At 43.1% G+C, this 21,680-nt stretch overlaps 1 protein-coding gene across 2 annotated transcripts in view; it reads left to right on the top strand.

The window, feature by feature from the left end:
- The window catches only part of SEMA3D (semaphorin 3D), a 375,590-nt gene extending 355,438 nt beyond the window's left edge, over window positions 1-20,152 (top strand). For both annotated transcript variants that reach the window (XM_085652905.1, XM_085652906.1), the window contains exon 18: window positions 19,358-20,152. In XM_085652905.1, coding sequence (XP_085509031.1) covers window positions 19,358-19,780 — 423 coding nt within the window. In that variant the 3' untranslated portion in view covers window positions 19,781-20,152. The remainder of the gene's footprint in view (window positions 1-19,357) is intronic.
- The last annotated feature ends 1,528 nt before the right edge of the window (window positions 20,153-21,680 follow it).

Genomic DNA, 21,680 nt, shown 5'->3' with positions numbered 1-21,680 from the left:
TATATAAAATTATTTGTTGTTGTTGGGTCTGCAGACCTCGGGCGAGGACCAAGACCCCAGGACTTACTGAAGTGCTGCAGACCCCAAAGTAGGTCTAGAGGTCTGTGAACCACATTTATGTTCTGCCGATCCCCCGCTTCCAAAAATTTTGAACACATCACATTTAATCAATAAATCAGCCATTGGTAGAGTGCATAGGTACTCTGACAGGAGTATCCCGGCACTGAAGGCCCATCTGGCAACTATGCAAGATCAGCCTGCATGGGGGATTGGGTGCGGGGCTGCAGATCACACTCTGCTGTCAACCCAAGCTTTGAGCGGCCAATGGAAATGGCTAAATAAAAAAGATGGGAGTTCGATGCAATATATCAATTACCAATGTAACTATGCTAAAGGTCATGTTTTTTATTTACTCAAAAGAAAGCAACATGTGCTTAAAAAAACCTAATAAACTTTCTGGAAACAACACAGTTAAAGTTGTAGTAAGGTTAAGAAACAAAAGAAAACAATCCCTTGTTACACAAACCATAACTCTGACTCCAATGCACTGCACCACATGATGGTGTGCTATGTACAATCTCCCCTTGCCCATTTCATAAAATTTCAGAAGATGGTGGACGGAAGCTGGCAATTTGTCAGAAGGACCCAGGTAAAAGTGATTGCAGTAGCCGAATTTGGAGTGGATGTGGGGGGTAGGGCACGATGTAGGCATGGTACTGTTAAGGTAGGAAATGCAACCGTTTGCTTAACAAGTGTAATTAGCAGGAGAGGAGTTGGCCTCACGGCTAGGGCGGTTGACCTCGAATCTGGGGAACTGGGTTCGAGTCTCGGCAATGATGCTAAACATTCTGTGATTCTGGGCAAATCACTTAATCTCCCCATGCCTAACAAAAAATGAATGTGTGTCCTCATGTAACGTAACTGGTGCTATGTAAAGCTCTCTGATACCCGATTTGGGTCAAGTTCGCGCTATATAAAACCCTGCAACAAAAAAAATAACAAGAACTGACGACATAGTTCACCTACTCTTTCAAAGTCACTTCCTGATCAAGTAAAACTATTAGAAATGTAAAACTTGAAGACAAGGTTCGAAGTGCCTTATTTAGGCAGGCCATGGGATCATGGTTCAAGTTTTGATGTTATCCATAAGACAAGCAGAAATATCTTACTCACACTAAAATTCAAAAACTGATGACCCCTCGATAGTTGTACCACTGCTAGGCAGTCTCTCAGCTCCATTAAGGAGAAAGGCACTATGTTGGTCATCCTAATCTTAAACTGCATGTCATCAGCATGGGCCAGCTCCCTGCAGCCAAACAGTTTGAGAAGGTGAAACAGTGGCTGAAAATTCATGTGGAACAGAATGTGATACATATACAAGTCTGTTGGACCAGGTCTTTTCTGGAGGGTTACTCCAGATATTTGCCTTCCTATGCTGGATCAGTTTTTGTTGGCTTTTGCTCTCCCTTCTAAACATGGTACAATTGGCCAAAACCTGATTGGTACAATTAATTTAATTATAAGTCCCTAATAAATGGTACTAAATGTTCAAGGGCATGTACATTAAAGGTTACTAGAGGGCAGCAGCACCGATTCTGCCACCCACTTAATTCGCACAGTAAAACATGCCTCAGACCTGCCACTGCAGCCTGTAGTACAATTTTAAAACTGCCATATAGACCTGGCAAAATAATCCTGTTGCCAGGCCATAACTCCCCTATTTAATAATTATAAATCCTTTAAGGTTGGTCCTAAAGGCTCATAGGGCAGAGTGCATGGAATTTAAAAAGTAAGACGTGTATTTAAGCTTTAAGTGTCCAGAGAGTGAAAACTCTAAAAATCATTTTTCACTGTAGCAGGGTTATCTCTCCCATTGACTTAACAATGGGTCAATTTACTGTATTTTTCTGCTTAACCTAAATATGCCATTTTGACAGTGTCCAGTGTCACATGACTGTCAATGGCTCTCCTGTGGTGTGTTGTGTATTGCTTCCAGACGTGGGGACAAACAAGGCCTGGCTGCCGCGAGGGACTGCGTCTTCCTGACAGGATGGCTGGGACGGAGTTGTGTCCTGCCATGACTATACTCTAAAGGACCCTGCCCACAGTACACACAAAGGAACCTGAAACCAGCCCTGCCCTTCCCTTGCTCACTTTAGTCAATTTTGAGCTAAACCTAGGGAAAGGTGAAAAACTGTCCAGCGCAAGTTTGGGAATAGGCCAAGGATTCCCCCCCCCCCACACACACACAAAGGCTGGCACTGGGTATATTTGTATCACAATCAGAACTTCTCATCAGAACACTTATTTCTTGAACCAAGGACCCCCAGAAGTGACTCCAAGGGTCAGTTGGCTGACCCCTGGAGGCACACAAAAAGAAGCCTTCCTGCAACTGCTCAGCTGTCCAGCACCCACCTGGACCTGCCTGAGCCCTGCTGCTGACCTCTAATGGAGTGCATCCTAATATCCTGATCCCCAAGTGGTGCCCCCCATGGATAACATCAGAATGTTCTCCTCCTGCCTCAGATCTGCAAAACCTGCACTACATGGGAAAAACCAGAAGTTTAGGTCTGTTCATAAGCTTGAGCAGGCTCCTTAAATCAGCAATGGTCAATGCATTTCGTACCAATGTGAAGTTCTGGCAGTGACTTGCTCTTCGTGCCAAACAGTGACCCCCTATGCTTCTCACCAACACGGCCTTCCAGCGATGCCTGCAATTCACGTGGACTAAGTACTATTATGGCTCCTGCCAACACGATGCTCCAGCTGAGGCTTCTTGTGTGGATACAGACTCAAAGAAGGTAAACTCTTCACCCGAAGGAACCTGGTCCCTGTATATGATCCACCCTCCAGGGCAGTCGGCCTGAACTTGCAACTTTGATAGGTGCAGCTTAACCAGACACCTGCAATTGCTGCTTTGTATCTTTTTGCTGAAATGTTCCCTTAGAACTTTAAAAGTTCATAACTCTGGTTCTATTAATTTGAGGTTTGTCATTTAGGTGTCATTTCATGTATAGCATTGTACTAAATTTTTCTAAAGGGGTTTGGGATTTACTTTGTGTCTTGCTTTATCATTGTTACTGTTTGAGTGCTGCATTAATACAGATTGCCTTTAAGTTAAAAATGACTGCTATCAAAGAGTTAAGCGTAGGATTATATAGTGTAGTGCTTGTTAAACGGTTTAGAACCACCTCCCACTTTTTAGTATGACAAACTCTTGCAACCTACCTAGCTCAATGGGCATGAAGTGAGCGATTTTTTTAATTGTAGCTAACACATTGTCATTTACAGTCAGCACATTTTCCATTGAAATGGTAACTAAGTTTGCACAGACATGCAGTTTTACTGATTAAACTTTATTGCACACAAGTTATGTGTGGAAATCGGGTTTCAGAGAATATTTATTATTTGTGCATCACCAAGTAAAGTGCCTCAGTTTGTTTTGATCCTGTTGATATCTTTGTACTTATCACACTTCAGAATTACAAAAAACATGTGCTTAGGTTTTCTTTCCTAACTTCTAAATGTGTGCAGTTAATTTACAGGCAATTACATTTTGTTGTGTGTTACGAGAAAATGTCATCCTAAAGCCTTTCCTTTCAAACTTCCTGTACCCCAGCAAGATTGTACATAATTCATTTTGCTTTTCCTTCTCTGACTGCAAAGTGAGAGGAGCTTATAAACATTAGTTCTCATGTGTGAGAAATTGGGTGTTGGTTTATTGGGGTGTGAAACCTGGTCAAGGAGCAACCACAATGCATGTCAGGGTGAGGCACAAGCCGACCCCAGATGAACTCGTACTCAACCCACTGGTGGCTTGACACAGAGCAGTCAGAATTAACTAAGAGGCAATGTGTAAAGTGTTTGTGCAACACTTCAAACAGTAATCTCGCTGGACTGAATCAAAAGTCACACTTTCAGGCCGAACACGATGGAGCGCAAGTCGGCTACAGTCACCAGGTCAGGCCCACTGAAGTTTACCTTCTCAAATTTTTGCCAAAAGTCCCATTGATGATGGAGAGAGCCACGAGGAACTGGGCAGCTGTCAGGGTAGCGCAAAGAGCAGGCTAGGTGTCACAGGCAGCTTGAAAGAGCTTTGCATTTTTGGTCATCCCCTAGAGGTTGATTCTGTAGCGCAAATAGGTGGCTGCCGGAGCTTCACATAGAATCAAGTTATGAGTGGCAATGTCTCAGTGTGAACGGGCACCTTCAGGGTTACAAAGAGCCCAAAAGCTTGAATTTGGCTCTCTGAGCCACACCAAGGGACCAGAGCCTGAGGGGCACCACTTGGGAGTCAACTGCATACAGTGGCTGGTGCAGGATCTTGGGTGCCTTTTATGTACTGAGGATTAGATCAGACTAGCCCTTGGAGTCACTCAGGTGTCCTGGGTTCAAGGTTGATGTTGCAGGTCCAGTTCTCTTCTCACCAAAAGGCAAGAGGGCAGCAGGTCATCACAAGCAGGGCAGCGGTTCCTTCAGAGCAATAGTCCAGCAGAGTGGCAATCCTTTTAGTAGCACAGCAATCCTTCTTCCTGGCAGAGGATCATTGGAGTTACATTTGATAGGTGTAATTACCAAAATGAGAACATGTAATCTGTTTGTGTTTGGTGTCTCTGGAATGGACATTTAAAATCCAAGCTCATGGTGAAGTCAAATTTTAACTCTTAATTTTGAAAATGCCACTTTTAGAAAGTTGGAATTTCCTTACCTTGGTCATTTTTTGACTGCAGCCTGCCTCTGGGTCACATGACTGGTTGTAGTTGACAGTAGGGCTTTGTGCATTCCTTTTAGACCGCCACACACATTGAGGAGTGTAGGTGTGATTGGATGGGCCATCACTGACAGGATGGCAGGAAGGAGCTGGGCATGGTCCCACTTACACTTGAACAAGCTGTGTCCCTCCTCCACACATGAGACAGCATGCCCCCTGTCGTAAGTCTGGATCCAGGGACAGGAAGGCAGGGCATCTTTGCACTTCAAAGGCATGTGTGCAGAAGCTTCTTCTCACTTAAAAGGCACACTACATAGAAGTACTGGACCTCAGACACCACGACTTCAGTACAATTATCAACCTGTAGCTACTCCACCAGGAAGATGGACTGCTGTGCTGCTACAAGGAATGCCAATCTGATGCATTGCTGCTTTAGAGGACTGCTGCCCTGCTATGCTGACCTGCTGATGAACTGGACCTGCAATCTCATCTTGAACCCAGGACCCCATAGTGACTCCAAGGGCTAGTCAGTTGGCATCCTGAGCTGAGCCTAAGGGACATAAATGACTCACCAGCCAGCTACTGGACCCAGCTACAGCAAGTTCTTGGCCCCCAATTGGTGCCCCTCAGGTCCTGTACCCTTGGTGTGGCTGAAAGCTCTTTAAAGCAAGCTTTTGGGTTCTTTGTTACCACTAACGGACCCGTCTGCACAGAGACGGGGGACGGATCTAGGACTGCACCCTTTTTAATATAATCAGCTCCATTTTTCTAACCTGGTGTGGGATCCTTTTTGGTGTTTTGACTGTTCTACTGTTTGATGTGTTGAGCAAATACTTCACACATTGCCTCCACAGACAGGTTAATTTGGGGTTTGCTTGTGCATTATCCTGACAAGGATTGTGGTTGCTGCTTGACCAGGTCTCACAATCCAGGCAACTAGTAACCCCATTTCTTACACCATGCCTTAAAACATCTTTGCAATGTTACAATGTTTAGAGGAGAGTGCACAAACACTTAAGCACTTGTTAGCAGTGGTAAAGTGCACAGAGTCCTAAGATCAACAAAAATGAACTCAGCAAAAAAATAGGAGAAGGAAGGCACAAAGCCTGGGGATGACCTTGCAGAAACAGCCAAGTCTAAAACCATGTTTTAAAAAAATAGAAGCCGAAGACAGCCTGGAATTGGAATGGTATACTTGAAGCATAGCTAATGTCACAAGATAAATGCAGAAATTAAAGGGATCTCTATATATTGCTTGGCCTTTTGCGACTCACCAAAACTAGCTACCCGCTGTTTGAGAAATACTAATTTAGTGCCTTCTGTGGTTCACTCTAGTAAGGATTGTGTTTATTATTACTTGAGAGGGGCTCTCTCCCCTCTCGACTACTAACTCAATGTCTTACAGGGCCTTTCTGCACCCAACACAGAACATCCACCGTTGATACATTACTTATCTTATAAAGTCTCCTTATTGCCCAGGAAAGCTTTTATTAACTCCTGAGGAAGTGTCCCACAATCAAGGATAACATCTTCTTAGATCCTATAGAACCAATTGTGCAGCCTTTCCAAAGAAGGGGTGGCATTTTCTGCTACAAAATTACCTTAGCACACCTGTCATTTACTACATTAGCAGTAAACCATTTACACAGTGACATAGAGGATGGAAACCTACATTTACTAACTCAAAACACTCGTTCTGAAAGTATATGATTTTGTCTTAATAATGGCCACTCTCATTTCAACGTTGTGGGTTAGGTCAGGCAAATACAATTAATATGGTAATAGTAACACCTATAGTAATGCTTATTGTTTCTATTGCTCACAAACACCAAATCAGTGCCAGTGCCAGTTCCTGTGCACCTGAAGTAAAATAATTTTTGCCCCACATTGCTCTTAATTATTCAGACTGGCGTCATCACAATTTCTGTAATTTCACATCACAAGAGTAATGGGTAAGTACTGAATTTACTCCGATTATACCGCCGTAATTACAAATTCTCCCAGGCCTAGTAACAACAAGTTCCCTACCTATTTTATCCACGTTTGTGTGCTTCCTGTAAAATCCAACATGAAAAGGCTTTTACGTTAACAAGTTTTGTGTTCAATCTAAAAGCTCGACATATATACAACATAGAGCCTATACTATGTTGAGATACCATATGAATAAGGTTTGAGAACATTTACATTGTTATAAACATTTCTATGGTAATATTCTGTTCAGCTAGTTGGACTGCAGAGATTGTTATTAAAAAAGGACAAATACATTGTGTTTACTCTTTATCAAAAAAGAGTCAGGCCACCAGCGTCACAAAGAACGTTCAATTGGCTTTCACCACTGTGACAATCAACCAATTAAAACGCATTGGAACATAACCAAGGCTCAACCAGACCCAAGCGTTGCACGGTATTCTATCTGATAGAGGTCATCTCTCTCAAGACAAGATCATTTTGAACAGAATCCTTGGGTAAACGCGTCATTGTTGGGCTCCTGCTCAATGCGTATTCACCCCAGTCATGCCGCACTGGATCATGGGTTCAGCTTTTTGTTGGATTCTTCGATGAAGAACAGAGCTAATGAAACGGTGCATTGTAGGGTATTGTCTTCAGGTTTATGGTTGGTCACTTATTTTTTATCAGTGTAATTTAACCTTCTGATCATGTTATTTCTGCAGTCGCACTCCAGTTCCATAACACCAATTGATCAAATCTGAAATAAAGTTATTTTTAGACAGCGCACTATGAACTGAATTGTCTCTAGACAGTCTCCAAACAGGACCCCATTCTGACCGCCATATTTCTAGTGACTATTTATACATCCTACTATTTAACTGATCTTTCAGTATTTTACATTTAACTATTTATTCAGCACGTCAGTGCAAGCAGTAGGTGTATAATTAATATAAGCTCCTCTGGAGTGTGCTTTAACAGGGCGTTTACTGGTGGCATTTAAGCTTGTCATTCAAGTATAAAGGGGCATATTATCAAGCACGGCGTTAAATTATCGCCGCTTTAGCGGCAGGAAACTACCGCTAAAGCGGCTATAATGGGCTTGATAATATGCCCTGGAGAATTCCAATAGAAGCCCATGTTGACACCATAATATGCCCCACGAAAAGTAAAATATACCATCTAGACATCCGAGATAGAAACATCAGTTGAACAATGGTCCATGATTCCTAAATTTCACAGCCTATCATTGGTGTGTTAGCTGCTGCATTTCATTGGGAAAAGGTGCTGAATTGTTTTATAAAGCACCTTAATTATGATTCAGTTGTACCGGTTTTCTACCCAGCATATCTGATCTATTGCTTCAGGTTTAAATGCCTTGAACCAGCAAAATGAAGCAGGGAGATGAGAAAGTAAAAGCTGTGATGCTGCCTCAAAGGCCCTTCATGTGGGTCCCCCTCGAAATTAATTTCTCTACAACTTGATAATTTATTCCTAGCCAAAACAAGACTCGATTGAGTGGCGTATTTTTAGCATCCCTTGGGGATAAGTTAATGAAATAAGCAATTATTATTATTTGCTGTGCCTAACACGTTTTAGAAACATGGGGTACCGTTGTAGTTAAATGCACATTTCTATAGTAGGAAAAAGCAGGTCTTTGCAAAGCATGCATGTGTAGATCCTCTGCCCCTCTCGGCCTCATACCTCAAAACCTGACTACGACTGACTTGCCTAATAAACGTGAGTAGCTGCGAGGGAATATAAAAATATGTTTTAATGCTTAGTATTCAGAAATTTGCAATTCAATTAAATTTACCAGTTGTAATCTGTCAGCAGAAATATCCTGTTTTCAATCAAATTGCATATAAAGGTATCTTGCATAAATCCAGAACTACTGTACGTGAAACTGACATTTATTTATGTGAGCAATATGAGTGTATAGTCCCTTGATAACTGCATGTGCATTTACATTCATAAACTGAAAATATTAACTATCCCATGGAAACGGGGCACCTTGAATTGATTGCAGAGAAAAGGGGGTGAAAAGCGTTTCATGGCGCTCAACTGAGAAATACACCAATTTAGTAAACATAATCCAATTAATGCTGTGCACAAGAAGGAAGGATGTTCACCCAGCATCCACAAAATAGAGCCCCACAAGAGGTCCTATGCATGCATATATACACCCACAATAGCACATGCAATTAATATATACAAAATTGACAAAAATCCAGTCTTCGATTGATGTTTTTCAGCCTTGCTCTTTACAAGTGCTTTATGTCGTTCCTTGATATTCTTCACAATTCCCGCCAGAATATTCAACACATGTTTCGTCGTAATCACGACTTCCTCAAGGCTAAGGGTACCCAAAGAGATAATGGATATTGTCTCATCTCAAAAGGTAAATCACTGATACATGGCCATCAGCGACTTTTGAAGTGACAACATTATTACTCTTACGCACACACAGTGAGCATATTGTGAACTTGTTACAGTCTTGGGCACATTTGCCCCATGTTAGTCCACAATAAATTATTACACCAGTGATTTTCCAAAAAGAATATGTTAATGTAGTTTAGGGCCCTGCCAGGAGACTTTACAGGACTTTACATAACTGGCTGATAACACTCAGCCACTGTAGTTTTGAAGAGTGCAGACTCAAATCACCGAAATAGCTCACAACCCTTATGGGTACAGTACATTATCACGACGTCAGAGCAAATGAGTACCATAAAGAACCCGCATGCAGTGGAAAGCAGGGAGGCTATATATTATTAGAGTTCCCTGTATGCGGGCATCAATGCTCAAAGTTTACATACACCACAGTTCCGCCTATAAAGTTATATGGCAATAAAAACCACACCCTACAAATGTCACCAGTTTTTGATCGTATCCCAAAAAGCAAAAGTACTACTCACCCTATCACAGTATAGAATACTTTTAATGTTACATGGATATAAGTCCCGAATACCGATTCAATCAATTCCTGCAACACATCATGACATTGTAGGTCCTCGAAGACACAATAATTTCCGCCATGCACCATAAATGCTAAATGCTAAAAAGTCAAGACTCACCAAAGCCTAGACTATGCAACCGTAGGGGGTACACGGCAGGTTACGGCACAGTTATTGGAGTGGGGTCCTAGTTTACCCTGTTAAGAGAAACCACATAATCAGAACCTTCTAACTAATAAAGTGCTGCCATGCATATGTTAAATTGCATAGGCAATGAGTCCAGTCGTTACTCGCCAAAACTCCCGGGCTCCTCCCCGGTATCATTTGAGTGCGGGGCTCACTGTTTTTCATAGGGGTGCCATGTTGGGTTTCCTATTTAAGGGCCGTCTTTTGTGAATGGAACCAAAAGGTAGCACCATCTTAGAGCTGTAAATGAGGTGTTGATAATATCGAAAATCTTATAACATTAAGATTTCTAAAAAGCTTCAGAGATGAATTGTTTTATAATATGCTCTCGCAAAAGTCATTTACTTTACTATACTGTTTTTTGACATAAAAACTCCCATTGCTCAGCCCATGAGCGCATATTAGTGCATTGGCAGTAGGCCTGGGCTAAAATTTCGTTCCGTTCGCGGAAATTGCGATAATTTGACATTTTCGCGTTCCTCGGAAAGCGCGAAAATGTCAAAATTTCCGCATTCCGCAGCTTAGCGATAATTTGATTCTTGCTCGCGCTGTAAAATAATACATTCTCGCGCACGCGCGATCGCCTTACCTGAATCCTTGCGTTCGCCGACAAGCTTTCTTGATCCGGTCGCGTTCTCCATGAGATGTTGTATTGTTTTTAGCCATTTGCGCTGTCTCGCGACAGTTCGCGCCCGCAGTGACGTCATGCGTCGCGCGATCACATCTTTCTTCTTGCGATCATGCACCGCGAGACAACTGAAAACAAGAAGGCCGCGCCCGCGAGCAACCACATGGGTAAGTTGGCGAGCCGCAACCATGCAGAAAATCTCGCGAACATGCGGGACAAAAACTTCCGCATCTTCGCGATATTTACGCGTATTTGCGATAATTTTTAACATTTTCACGATAATTTGCGAAAGTGGATTTCGCAAATTCCGCCCACCCCTAATTGGCAGCACCTCATAGGATATAAGTCATCACATCCATTATGTGACAAGACAATATCAATTAGCCCATAATCACTCATATCCTAAGCTCCGCATACTAATAACTGCACTGCAATATTGGCCTCAATTTACAATTCTGCTGTGTTTAACATGAAATCCCCTGGTGCTCAGAACATGGGCACATATTACTGCATATTACTTGGATCCACACTCATAAATCGAATGTAGTATTTAAGTATAAGTACATGCAATATTTCTTCAAAGTAGCAACATTACTATATGAAAATCCCTATGTACAACACACGAGTGCATGTTAATATCAGTAGTCATATTACTGTATGCCATCCGTCGTATATACACCAGGTGAGTCTCTTGATACCTCTTACTTCCAAGGTTCACTTGCATAATGTAATATCCCTATATTCATTAAACGACCTACCACAGTTAATCTGCTTGCAGGTTCAGCCTATTTGTTTCTAATATAAAGATAAGACAGTTAAACAAAAGACAAAATTATACCAACCTTGTGATAGGTAATTATATACTTTTTAGATATCACATACATTGGATGCTTTTTGCTCTTTCTATGTTCACTGTTTGTGGCTTAACGCCACTTTGTAAATATGCTACCCTTTCGTGCAGATAACTACGTTAAAGGGATGTGCAAGGGGTGTTGCTGCGGGCGTTCCACTGCATCACCCATTGCTTTTTGGTGCTACCCCAGATATACAAGGAGGTGTAAATCTGAGGCAGTGCCAAAAACTAATGCCATGCAAGAGCAGGCTCTAGAATGGTGCAACAAGGAGAAATACTTTTGTTTCTCCTCTATTTTGCTTCTGCATACTGCACCACATAGAAAGACAAAAATTCCATTAATGATTGATTATGTGCAGGAAGGTGTCCCTTCTTGCACATAAACAATCATTAAATAATGACGATTTGCTACTTCTATTTGTGTTGCAGAATGCAGCACACATAGAAGTAACAAATCACCATTATGGATTGTTTATGTGCAGGAAGGCACAACTTCCTGCACATGAACAATCATTCCCTGCAACACAGACACCCTTTCACTATGGTGCAAAGGTGCCTGTGATGGCACTAGGCAGCTAATTGTAGCGCCATTGCTAGGGAAAACACAGGGGTGCGCCATACTGTTTTACACATGGCACATCCCTGTTTTTGGAAATGCCGTAGCCTTTGCCCCTTAGTTTCTAAGGTTGTCTGGTTCCCTCTGTAGCTTTTGCATTCCTCACTCTTATTCTTCCCATTGTACTTAAAAAACTGTAAATCACTGTTGATATCACGGATAGAAAAACCAATATGCTCCTTATCAGAAGAACGTTTCTGAAGGTGTACAGAAAGTGCAATGTAACGACTTATGCAGGACACCAGAAGCGTTCTGTGACACTCAGGGGCCCATATGAACTCACAGCTTGCCCCAACCAGATTCTCCGCCTTCTTCAAGGAATGTCTTTTAACATTGCTGTTAAAAGGTGTATGCTAAAGTACATAGCTCAAATAACGTTTTTACTTTGATAATTTGAAACATCAATTGGATGTCTATTTCTCCCTTTTAACTTGTCTGTCAGTTGGCCTGGTTTCTTATCTTTTGTATCACTTTTCTTTCACTGTCACGACAGTTGCTTACTACCTCCTTTAGTCTCCCTCGTCTTCATTCGATCCCCTCTACTCACTTCATCTACCATTTTCCTTAGTCTTCTCTAACAGCTCTTACTCCATCCCTCTCTATCATGCTTTTACTCATTGTATCTCCCACTCCTCTCTGCTTGACTCCATCTCTTCCTGTGTTTCACTGTCTCTCCCTTTCACAGATCCACTCATATTGTCCGCCTCTTCAAATTTTACACTTCTTCCCTTCATCACTTATCACCATGGAGTATTATCTATCTTTCCCTCGTTGACTCACTTTCTGTCCACCTTTGGTGTGTCCCTTCTCAATTTCCTGCTATTTCTCTCCTATCCCCCTTCTTTCTCCTTTTGTTTCTCCGGTGTTTCTCCACCCCTTTCTGGCGCGCCTTCTGTCCCCCCATATCCCATTTCTCAAATCACCCTCAGTCCCTCCCTTTACAGTGCAACATCTGCCATATATGAGGGAAAAGATTCATATCTACATAAACAAAATGCACATGAACGCTTTTACATGTTCATCTGTGCAAATAGAGGTTGACTTCTTTTGACAATTGTTTGTTCTTGTTTTTATATTTCACACTAGGTCAAAAGTTCTTACATGGTCCGTGACTGGCTACCCTCCCCTCCCAGCTTTCCACACCACCTTGAAGAATTGTCATAAGCAAATTATCTTTGGAAGGCGGGGGGTCAGGGACCCCCCGGCCGTATTTATTATACAAAACAATAAAAGGATGAATATCAACATTACATCAGTTATGCAAGAATAAGCAAAATTCATGACATTAGATTTACAGAATCGTAGACAAATATCAAAGGCTAACCTTAACAAACGTCTAATACAGCGTGTTTCCTATCCGAATCTAACATCCTGCCTGAATTTTGCATTCTAACATATCTGGCCGGACGGCAAGGTCGCTAACCGGTGTCAAGTCCTACTAACCACGCCCTTACCCAGAGGTGCGCATGCGCGACGGGGGGCACACGTGGGGCACACGGAAGACACGGGGAGCGAGCCAGGAGCAAGAGGGCGCCCCCCCCGCTCCCCGTGCCTTATAAAGGGGGCTGCACATCGTCCTGGGGGCCCGCACCCCGATCGTCCCGCCCCCTCTGCCCCGGAAGCCGAATGGCTGCTTCCGGGTTCACGGGGGCGGCATCAACCAATCGGTGTTGGGGGCGCGCCGCGCGCGTCATCGCCCCGCGACACACCCCCAACACCGAAAGGCCGGGGGAGGGGGGGCGCCGCACCGCCATGTGGGCGTGAGGGCCGAGTGGCCCCCACTTTACAATCTATTGACTTCCGTGGACCACAACTGAATCACGACTGGAAACAATTTCTAGGAGTTCAACCTAAAAAAAATACACAAAAATACAGAAGCAAATGCACATCAAATATCCAAGTTATGGAATATTTTATTTCATTATCAAACGTAAAGAGATGCTCGGGCCTTTAACGCTGGAGCAGACCTTTAATGGCCGGTAGAGCCTGCTAAAGTGAGCTCAAAGTCTATATTAGATTGACACAGGGACAAGAATGGGTTAATCGGTGGGACAGGTGTTACTTAAGAACGTATTCAGAACTTCTTTAGTCAACCACAGTAATTAAATATATTAGTTTACATATGGGACACCTGACGGATGTATGATGCTTCAGAAAATTCTTGCTTACCTATATAAATCGTAAAAATATTTTTGAAGTGATAAGTTCTCATGTCATCAGCATCGCTGAATTGTGCTGCAGAGCATTAATACCTTCACACAAACACTCACGCACACAAACATAAGAAGCACAAAAGGAACTTGTAAAGAAGACAGTAATGTGTGGGTAGTTTTAGAAACTTGATTAATTTCATTTCTCTACTGACTCTCCAATGTCTACGCTAAGACGTTAACCTTAAGCACCTTTCAAATAAATCAAGAGCAGATTTTCAATCAACCACTAGATGGCAGAATACGTACAAAATGTAAACTGAAACTATTCAAAATGTACAACTATATTTCTAAAAGCAATCAACGGTTTCAGCCCAAAACATAGACTGTAAAGAAACGACTTTTGGCTTTCTGTTTGCACATCTGCTAGTACTGTGAATCTCTTGTTCTCTTTCAGCCTGCTACTACTTCTTCGGTCTTAGCTCACAAGAATATTGCACTCTTGTGGTTCTTACTAAAAGTTATATAATTAGATAATTTTATATATTTTAAATGCTTTTCATAAAATGATTAAATCTCAAACACTATAGATTATTTTGTTTTAATGTTTTTTGTTTTTAGATGTATCTGTTAGATTTCTGCACTGTCCGTCAACCTGGAATATTTTCCTAATGGAATAGGTGGATAACCAGATACCAGTACTTAATTTGAGCTGGTGTTTGCATGTGAGACCTACCTGCACTCTTCTATTCTTTGTGGACCAGAATTTTTTTCAATCATCAGACTTTAACTCAGAACAAGAGGGAGAAAAGTAAAAAAGGGGGAAAGGAGGAGAAAGGTATAAAAATAGTGACAAAGGAAGAAAACAAGATCGCAGAGAGACCTTCTACAGTACAATTTAGGGGAAGAGATGCTATACTGATGGATGAAAGCGGGATGATTTGAAATAAAAGCTAGAAACCCTTAGTATTTATCAACCCCAACATTCAGTAGAGGCGCCGGGTGGGTCTCTTTGAAACATTCGGGCTAGACGCTCAGGGGCATATGTACAAGCCCCTATCGCCACAGGAACGTCTCTTTTTGTGACTAATGCAAGGCAGCATCAAGCCATTTAATTTGGCTTAATGCTGCCTTGTACATAAGACACCCTTTCACGCTATGTTTAGTGTGAAAGGGGCGTGCAGTGGGTGTTGTGGTGGGCGTTCCACTGCAACACCCATTGTATTGACGCTGCCCTCTATGTACAAGGGTGGCGTACACAGGAGACAGCTCCAAAATGAATACCAGGAAAATCCTAGTCTTAAATTGGAGAAACGATGAGAAATGCATTATTTCTCCTCGTTTTTTCTTTTTCCATGTGTGCTGCCTTGGGCAGCACACACGGAAAAAGCAAAATGCCATGGTTTGTTTATGTACAGGAAGGTATTCCTTCCTGTACATAAACAAACCTTTTTTTAAAATGCCATTTTGTCACTTTCATGTGTGCTGCATGAAGCAGCACACATGAAAGTGACAAAATGGCCTTTTAGGATTGTTTATGCACAGGAAGGGACACCTTCCTACACATAGCCAATCCTCCCCTGCACACAGACACCCTTGCACTCTGGTGCAAGGGTGCCTGCGTTGGCGCTAAGTTGTTAAACTTAGCGCCATCGCAGGGGGAAAAGCAAGGCTGCACCATATTCTTGTAAATATGGTGCAGCCTTGCATTTCCGAAGAGGCGTTAAGCCCAGGAGGCTAACAACACGCTCCACCACTTCATTGTACATATCCCCCTTATTCTTTTACAAACTAAGCTTTGCTAGATGCTATAAATGATACACAAAGTTACCACCTCATCTTTCATTGAACAATAAAGTGAAAAAGAACAAATACAATTATTTAGTATTTTGTAAATGCCTGTAGTATGTTCAGTTATTGATGCACCCCAGCCGCATATGCGTAGGAAAGTACTGGATATAGGGTTATTAACTTATCCAAAAGACAACACCGAGTTTAAGCCACTTCTGCCTCAAACTAGCATGCACTTTGGTACCACTATATATAATTAGTTTTTAAGAAAAATGTAGGTGCATACATATTAACATGACGCATATTACATTTTAGTTATTAGCCAAGTCAGCTGTGCTTATTTTATTCACTCCCGAAGCAAGGGTGGTTTAGTAACTGCAAGATTCCAACCTGTCATCTTTCGGTTGGTCTCTGATTGTAACTGTAGGAACATTGGGGCAGATTTACAAGCCCCTTGCGCCTCTTTTATGCCGCCGTTGCGTCACTTTTGTGACGCAGCGGCGGCGCAAAGCCAGCACCATGGTGCGGGGTGCTTACAACGTGACGCATCTGGGAGATGCATCACGTTGTAAAACCCTACTCCACATGTAGGCGTTCTGGCGCAGGGGGGGCGTTCCGGCGCAGGAACGCCTCCTAAAAGTGGCTGAGTGAAATCTACAAGATTTCACTCAGCCACTTTTAAGGCAATGCTGCGTCAAAACCCTGTGCCTGCTTGAAGCAAGCGTAAGGGTTGACGCAGCATTTTAACGATAGGGCACCCCCGAGCCTTGCTGGAGCTGCGTCGCACTTGCGACGCAACTCCAGCAATACGCCGCCTTTACGGCAGCAGATCCGTCACGCATCTGTCCATTTTTGCCCCATGGTGCGCCGCATTGTAAATGCGGCGCATCCATGGTGGCGGAGCCGTGACGCACAATAACTGGTGCATCCCTGCTGATATTCAGGGATGCGCCAGTTATTGTAAATCTGACCCATTATCTTTTGAGCTATGTTATAAGGTATGTCTGCTTTCCAAATGTATCTGCTAGTAGGGTTTATGTGGAGGTCAAAACACCTACTGTAGAAATCTGTGTATATCCAAGAACTCTCAGGATCTAATACTGTTGCCTGACCAAAAATACACTTGCTACAGAGACATATGTATAATCGGTTGGCTATGTCTGAATCATTACAAGATATCTTAGACGGATAACGTGCCTGCAGCGGAGCATTTGTAATACCCAGCAGCTCATGTTTAAGTCTTAAGATAGTGCAGTGGTTTGTATTGTTTTTGTACAGATGCCTTTGTACCCTGAAATTCACTGGTTCATATCCTACGAAGGGGCATATTATCAACCACGGCGTTAAACTTATCACCGCTTTAGCGGCAGAAAACTGCGGCTAAAGCTGCGATAATGGGCTTGATAATATGCCCTTGAGAATTCATATAGATTCATATAGAAGCCCATGTTGACACCAGAACATGGGCTTCTATGGGAATTCTCAAGAGCATATTATCAAGCCCATTATCGCCACATTTGCGGCGTTTTTCTGCCGCTAAAGCGGCGATAATTTTGACACTGTTTCTTGATAATATGCCCCCAAGTAGGTGATAGGTTATACCCTTCCTGCAAATATCTGCTTGTACCCAGCGAGGCATAAATCTGAATCTTTGGAGGATTAACTCAAACATTCATTCTTCATATGTCGATAACATGAGTACCTACCAGTTGAGTAATAATTAACAACCATTATTATTATATACAACCTTCATTAGTATAATTCTCCACAATCACTTGCAAGCATATGTTACAGCACATTACATATCATCATGATTCATGTGTATTGAATAGTTGTATCATTTTCCCTGCCTGTATTGAAAACAAGAAGTTAGATGTCTTTTAGCAATTGATTGATACTATTGTTCCTTGTCCTTCAATTATCATCACAAATATTTTTATTTATAAATCCTTTGAATTTTTCTAGAGAGCTTCAAGAACTAGAACTCTTTCTTATGGGTTTGTTTTCTGACCGACATGTTTGTCTTTGCTTTTCCTGATGTCCTGCTAGTCTGGAGTCAATACCTATTTCTGTACTCAACTCTTCATAAATGGCAATCCTGATTGCCCTTTCTGGTTTGTTTTGCAAGAATAAAGCTAGCCCAAAGTCCATATGGACCGACTGAGAGCTGGACACGAATGCTGAAATCTGGGCTACCGGATTCAGCGAAGTAAGGGGCATATCAGCAACAACCGGCGATAATTATCGCTAAGTGCACTTAGCGATAGGATAATTATCGCCGGCTAGCGTGGATTTTTATCGCTGAGATAGCGTGCTATTAGCATCGCTTATCTCAAAAGCGATAAAAATCCTAGCGCTAACTGCCTGACGTGAGATTATCGCTGGAAACCCAGCGATAATCTCACGAAATGTGGCGTTAGCTTGTTGATAGGGACTCACAAACTTAGCCATGATATCCACCTTCCATAACACATCATGGCTAAGTCAGTCCTGAAGCAGGCTTGATGATAGGAGAAATGTCGCATGTCAGGAACGCCCACTTTGCATCTTATTAGAGATGCAAAGCTGGGCGTTAAGAATAGGTGCGCTAATGCAAGGTTTCACGCGATAGCGTGACCTTGCTAATTAGGCGATAAAATTATCGCCGCTTTTCAGCCGAAAACGGCCGCAAAAGCGGTGATAATTTTCTATCGCAGCCTTGTAAATATGCCTCAATATGTGTACATTCCTCCTAAATTTAAAGAAACAGCAACCGTAGCAGTGGTAGTCATTTTCTACTCTGTAACACATTGGCTTCAGTTGGCACATAGGTGAAGTGTTCCTACACCATGTCACCGATGAAGCACAGTGACAAGTATGGACCACTAGTATGGACCTGTAAATGTCAGGGCAAAGATTTGTATTCCTGCCCCTTTGATCGCGCCTTCAATTAGTGGTGACGTACAGAGTCTAGTAGCAGATGAGGTATTTCTGTCACCTGCTTCCATTGCACCTTTGCGGGCGGCAGCTAGGCACTAGAATTGGGCTCTTGTGTGGGAAAAGAATGACTGGCCAAAATAAGAGCGTCACATTGAACAAGTGATGTGTTGAAGTCTGCACTTTCCACATCTTCCCGATGCATGCACAAAAGTCAGTTCTATATAAGGAGCCCATTTTCCGTATATGCAGATCATGTTTGTGTTAGAACAAGCACTACCACAGATCCGAAGTAAACCTTTAGTGACAAGCTAAATAACATCTATTTAAACGATTTTCAAATTACTACTTTTGGATTACGTCTGTCCGCTTCCCTTTTAATTAATTTGTTTTATGATGTTGTAGCACCAATCCGCAAGACAGACACCTTAGAAAAACGCATTCATTGAATTACGAGGACGCTTTGAATATAAATACATTATAGCATTTTGTTCAAGGAAAGGAGAAATCATGGCAGACAGTCCAAGTTAAGTTTGCAGAACTTGTAATTAGTCTGTTTTCTGTTTCCGTTGATTTTGTATGTTTTCCTTTTCATCCAATAGCTCCCGTCGGATGAAAGGTTCATCAAGACTGAATATGGGCTCCTGATTCGAAGTCTGCAGAAGAGGGACTCGGGCGTCTACCACTGCAGGGCGAAAGAGCATAACTTTGTCCACACCGTGGTGAGGCTGACTGTGAAAGTCATCGAGAACGAGCAGATGGAAAACACACAGAAACTGGAAGAGGAAGAGGGGCGTGTCAGGGATTTAATAACGGAGTCAAGGCTGAGGTACAAAGATTACATCCAACTTCTCAGCAGCCCCAGCTTCAGCCTTGACGAGTACTGCGAACAGATGTGGCACAAGGAGAAAAGACGGCAGCGCAACAAGGGCGGGGCCAAGTGGAAGCACGTGCAGGACATCAAGAAAAGCCGCAATCGGAGACATCACGGAGACAGAAATCACCCCAGTGCGGTGGCGACGTAATGCGCACAGCATCTGGAGGGGACTTGGGCTGGAGAGGAACGCCTCTCCGTTGCATACACTCCTCATATCAGTATTGCTTTATGAGGAAAGAAAGCAGGAAAAAGCCTTTTAGCCATAACAAGACTCTACAATAGAACCGCGTCCAGTGGCAGATGGAAACGTCTGCAAACTGCCCTTGACAATGCATTTTGCGAATGCAGAGTTTAACATTCATACTTTTAGAGTAGACAAGTTAACCATGTCCTGAGTGTATTTCTTTTACGTGGGTGATGCTGACAATACGGACAATGAGGGCTCTATTTATTGAACAGTGTGTTTTATAGGTGTACAATTGTTTTGTTTTATTAAATAAAACCTCTCTTTTTGGAAAAAGTCTTCGCATTGGTAAAATGAAAATCGAAAACTATGTCAATATTTCCTTTCTTCATTCGATGTAATGGAGCATTAAACGTAGCAAATAAGACGATGTAAACCAGCGGGTCATTCCGCAGTTTAGGAGTGCGAACAATCCTAATTTTCTGGAACACTGTTTCCCACAATTAGCAAGTATTCACCATATTTAGTGTGCTATTCATCCACTCTAACCTATTCAATATCAATATGTATTGATCAACTTGCTTTAAGTCATATAATATAGCTATCTCTACGTGGATGCATCGGATGTTGGTGGAAGGGGATACATGTATAGGCTGTGATACATAAAACTACAGAAACTGGTTTTTGAGTTGCAAAAAGTCTCTTGCAAATGTGTGCCCGCCGTTTTGGAGCCCACATGTCCTGATTCACTTTCAAACTCGCTTGGTGGCTACTACCAGTGTCTGAGATCAGCCTCGTGGCTGGAGAAAGAGAGGACTGTAATCCTAAACCATGGGTACTCACAAACGTTCTGTCTGGGGCCAAATTTACAGTGTAGTTTATGGCCGAGGACCGCACCGGTGGGGGTGGGAGCAGTGGGCGAGGGTGGCGGGGCTAGAGCAAAAAAAAAAAAAACTATGACCATGAGGTTGAACACAGGCCCCTGCAGCGGATGCCTTAATCCACTAAACCACCAGACCTGGCATACACACATCTCTCTCTATTTATCTATCTCTCTCTCTCTCTCTCTCTCTCTCTCTCGCTCTGTCTCTCTCCCTCTCTCTCCCTCTCCCTCCTCTCTATCTCTCCCTCCCTCTCTCTCTCCGTCTCCCTCCCTCTCTCTATCACTCTCTCCCTCCCTCTCTTCCTCTCTCTCTCTCTCTCTCTGTCTCCCTCTGTCTCCATCTGTCTCACTCACTCTGCTTGTCTCCCTCTCTCTCTCTCTCTCTCTCTCTCTCTCTCTCTCTCTGTCTCCCTCCCTCTCTCTCTGTCTCCCTCTCTCTGTCTCCCTCCCTCTCTCTCCCTCTGTCTGTCTCTGTCTCCCTCCCTCTGTCTCCCTCTATCTGTCTCCCTCCCTCTGTCTGTCACCCTCCTCCCTCTGTCTCCCGCTATCTGTCTCCCTCCCTCTGTCTGTCACCCTCCTCCCTCTCTCTATCTCTCCATCCCTCTCTCTCTCTCTCCCTCCCTCTCTCTCTCCCTCCCTCTCTCTATCACTCTCTCTCTCCCTCCCTCCCTCTCTCTCTCCCTCCCTCCCTCTCTCTCTGTCTCCCTCTGTCTCACTCACTCTGTTTGTCTCCCTCTGTCTCCCTCTATCTGTCTCCCTCCCTCTGTCTGTCGCCCTCTTCACTCTGTCTCCCTCTGTCTGTCTCCCTCCCTCTGTCAGTCTCCCTCTGTCCGTCCCCCTCTGTCTCCCTCTCTCTGTCTCCCTCTGTTTCCCTCTCTCTGTCTGCCTCCCCCTGTCTCCCTCCCTCTGTCTCCCTCTGTCTGTCTCCCTCTCTCTGTCTCCCTCTTTCTCTGTCTCCCTCTCTCTCTCTGTCTCCCTCCC

Source organism: Triturus cristatus, chromosome 4_1 (genome assembly GCF_964204655.1).
Source record: "Triturus cristatus chromosome 4_1, aTriCri1.1, whole genome shotgun sequence".
Classification (NCBI taxonomy): domain Eukaryota; kingdom Metazoa; phylum Chordata; class Amphibia; order Caudata; family Salamandridae; genus Triturus; species Triturus cristatus.
This window is presented reverse-complemented; position numbering and strand designations above follow the sequence as displayed.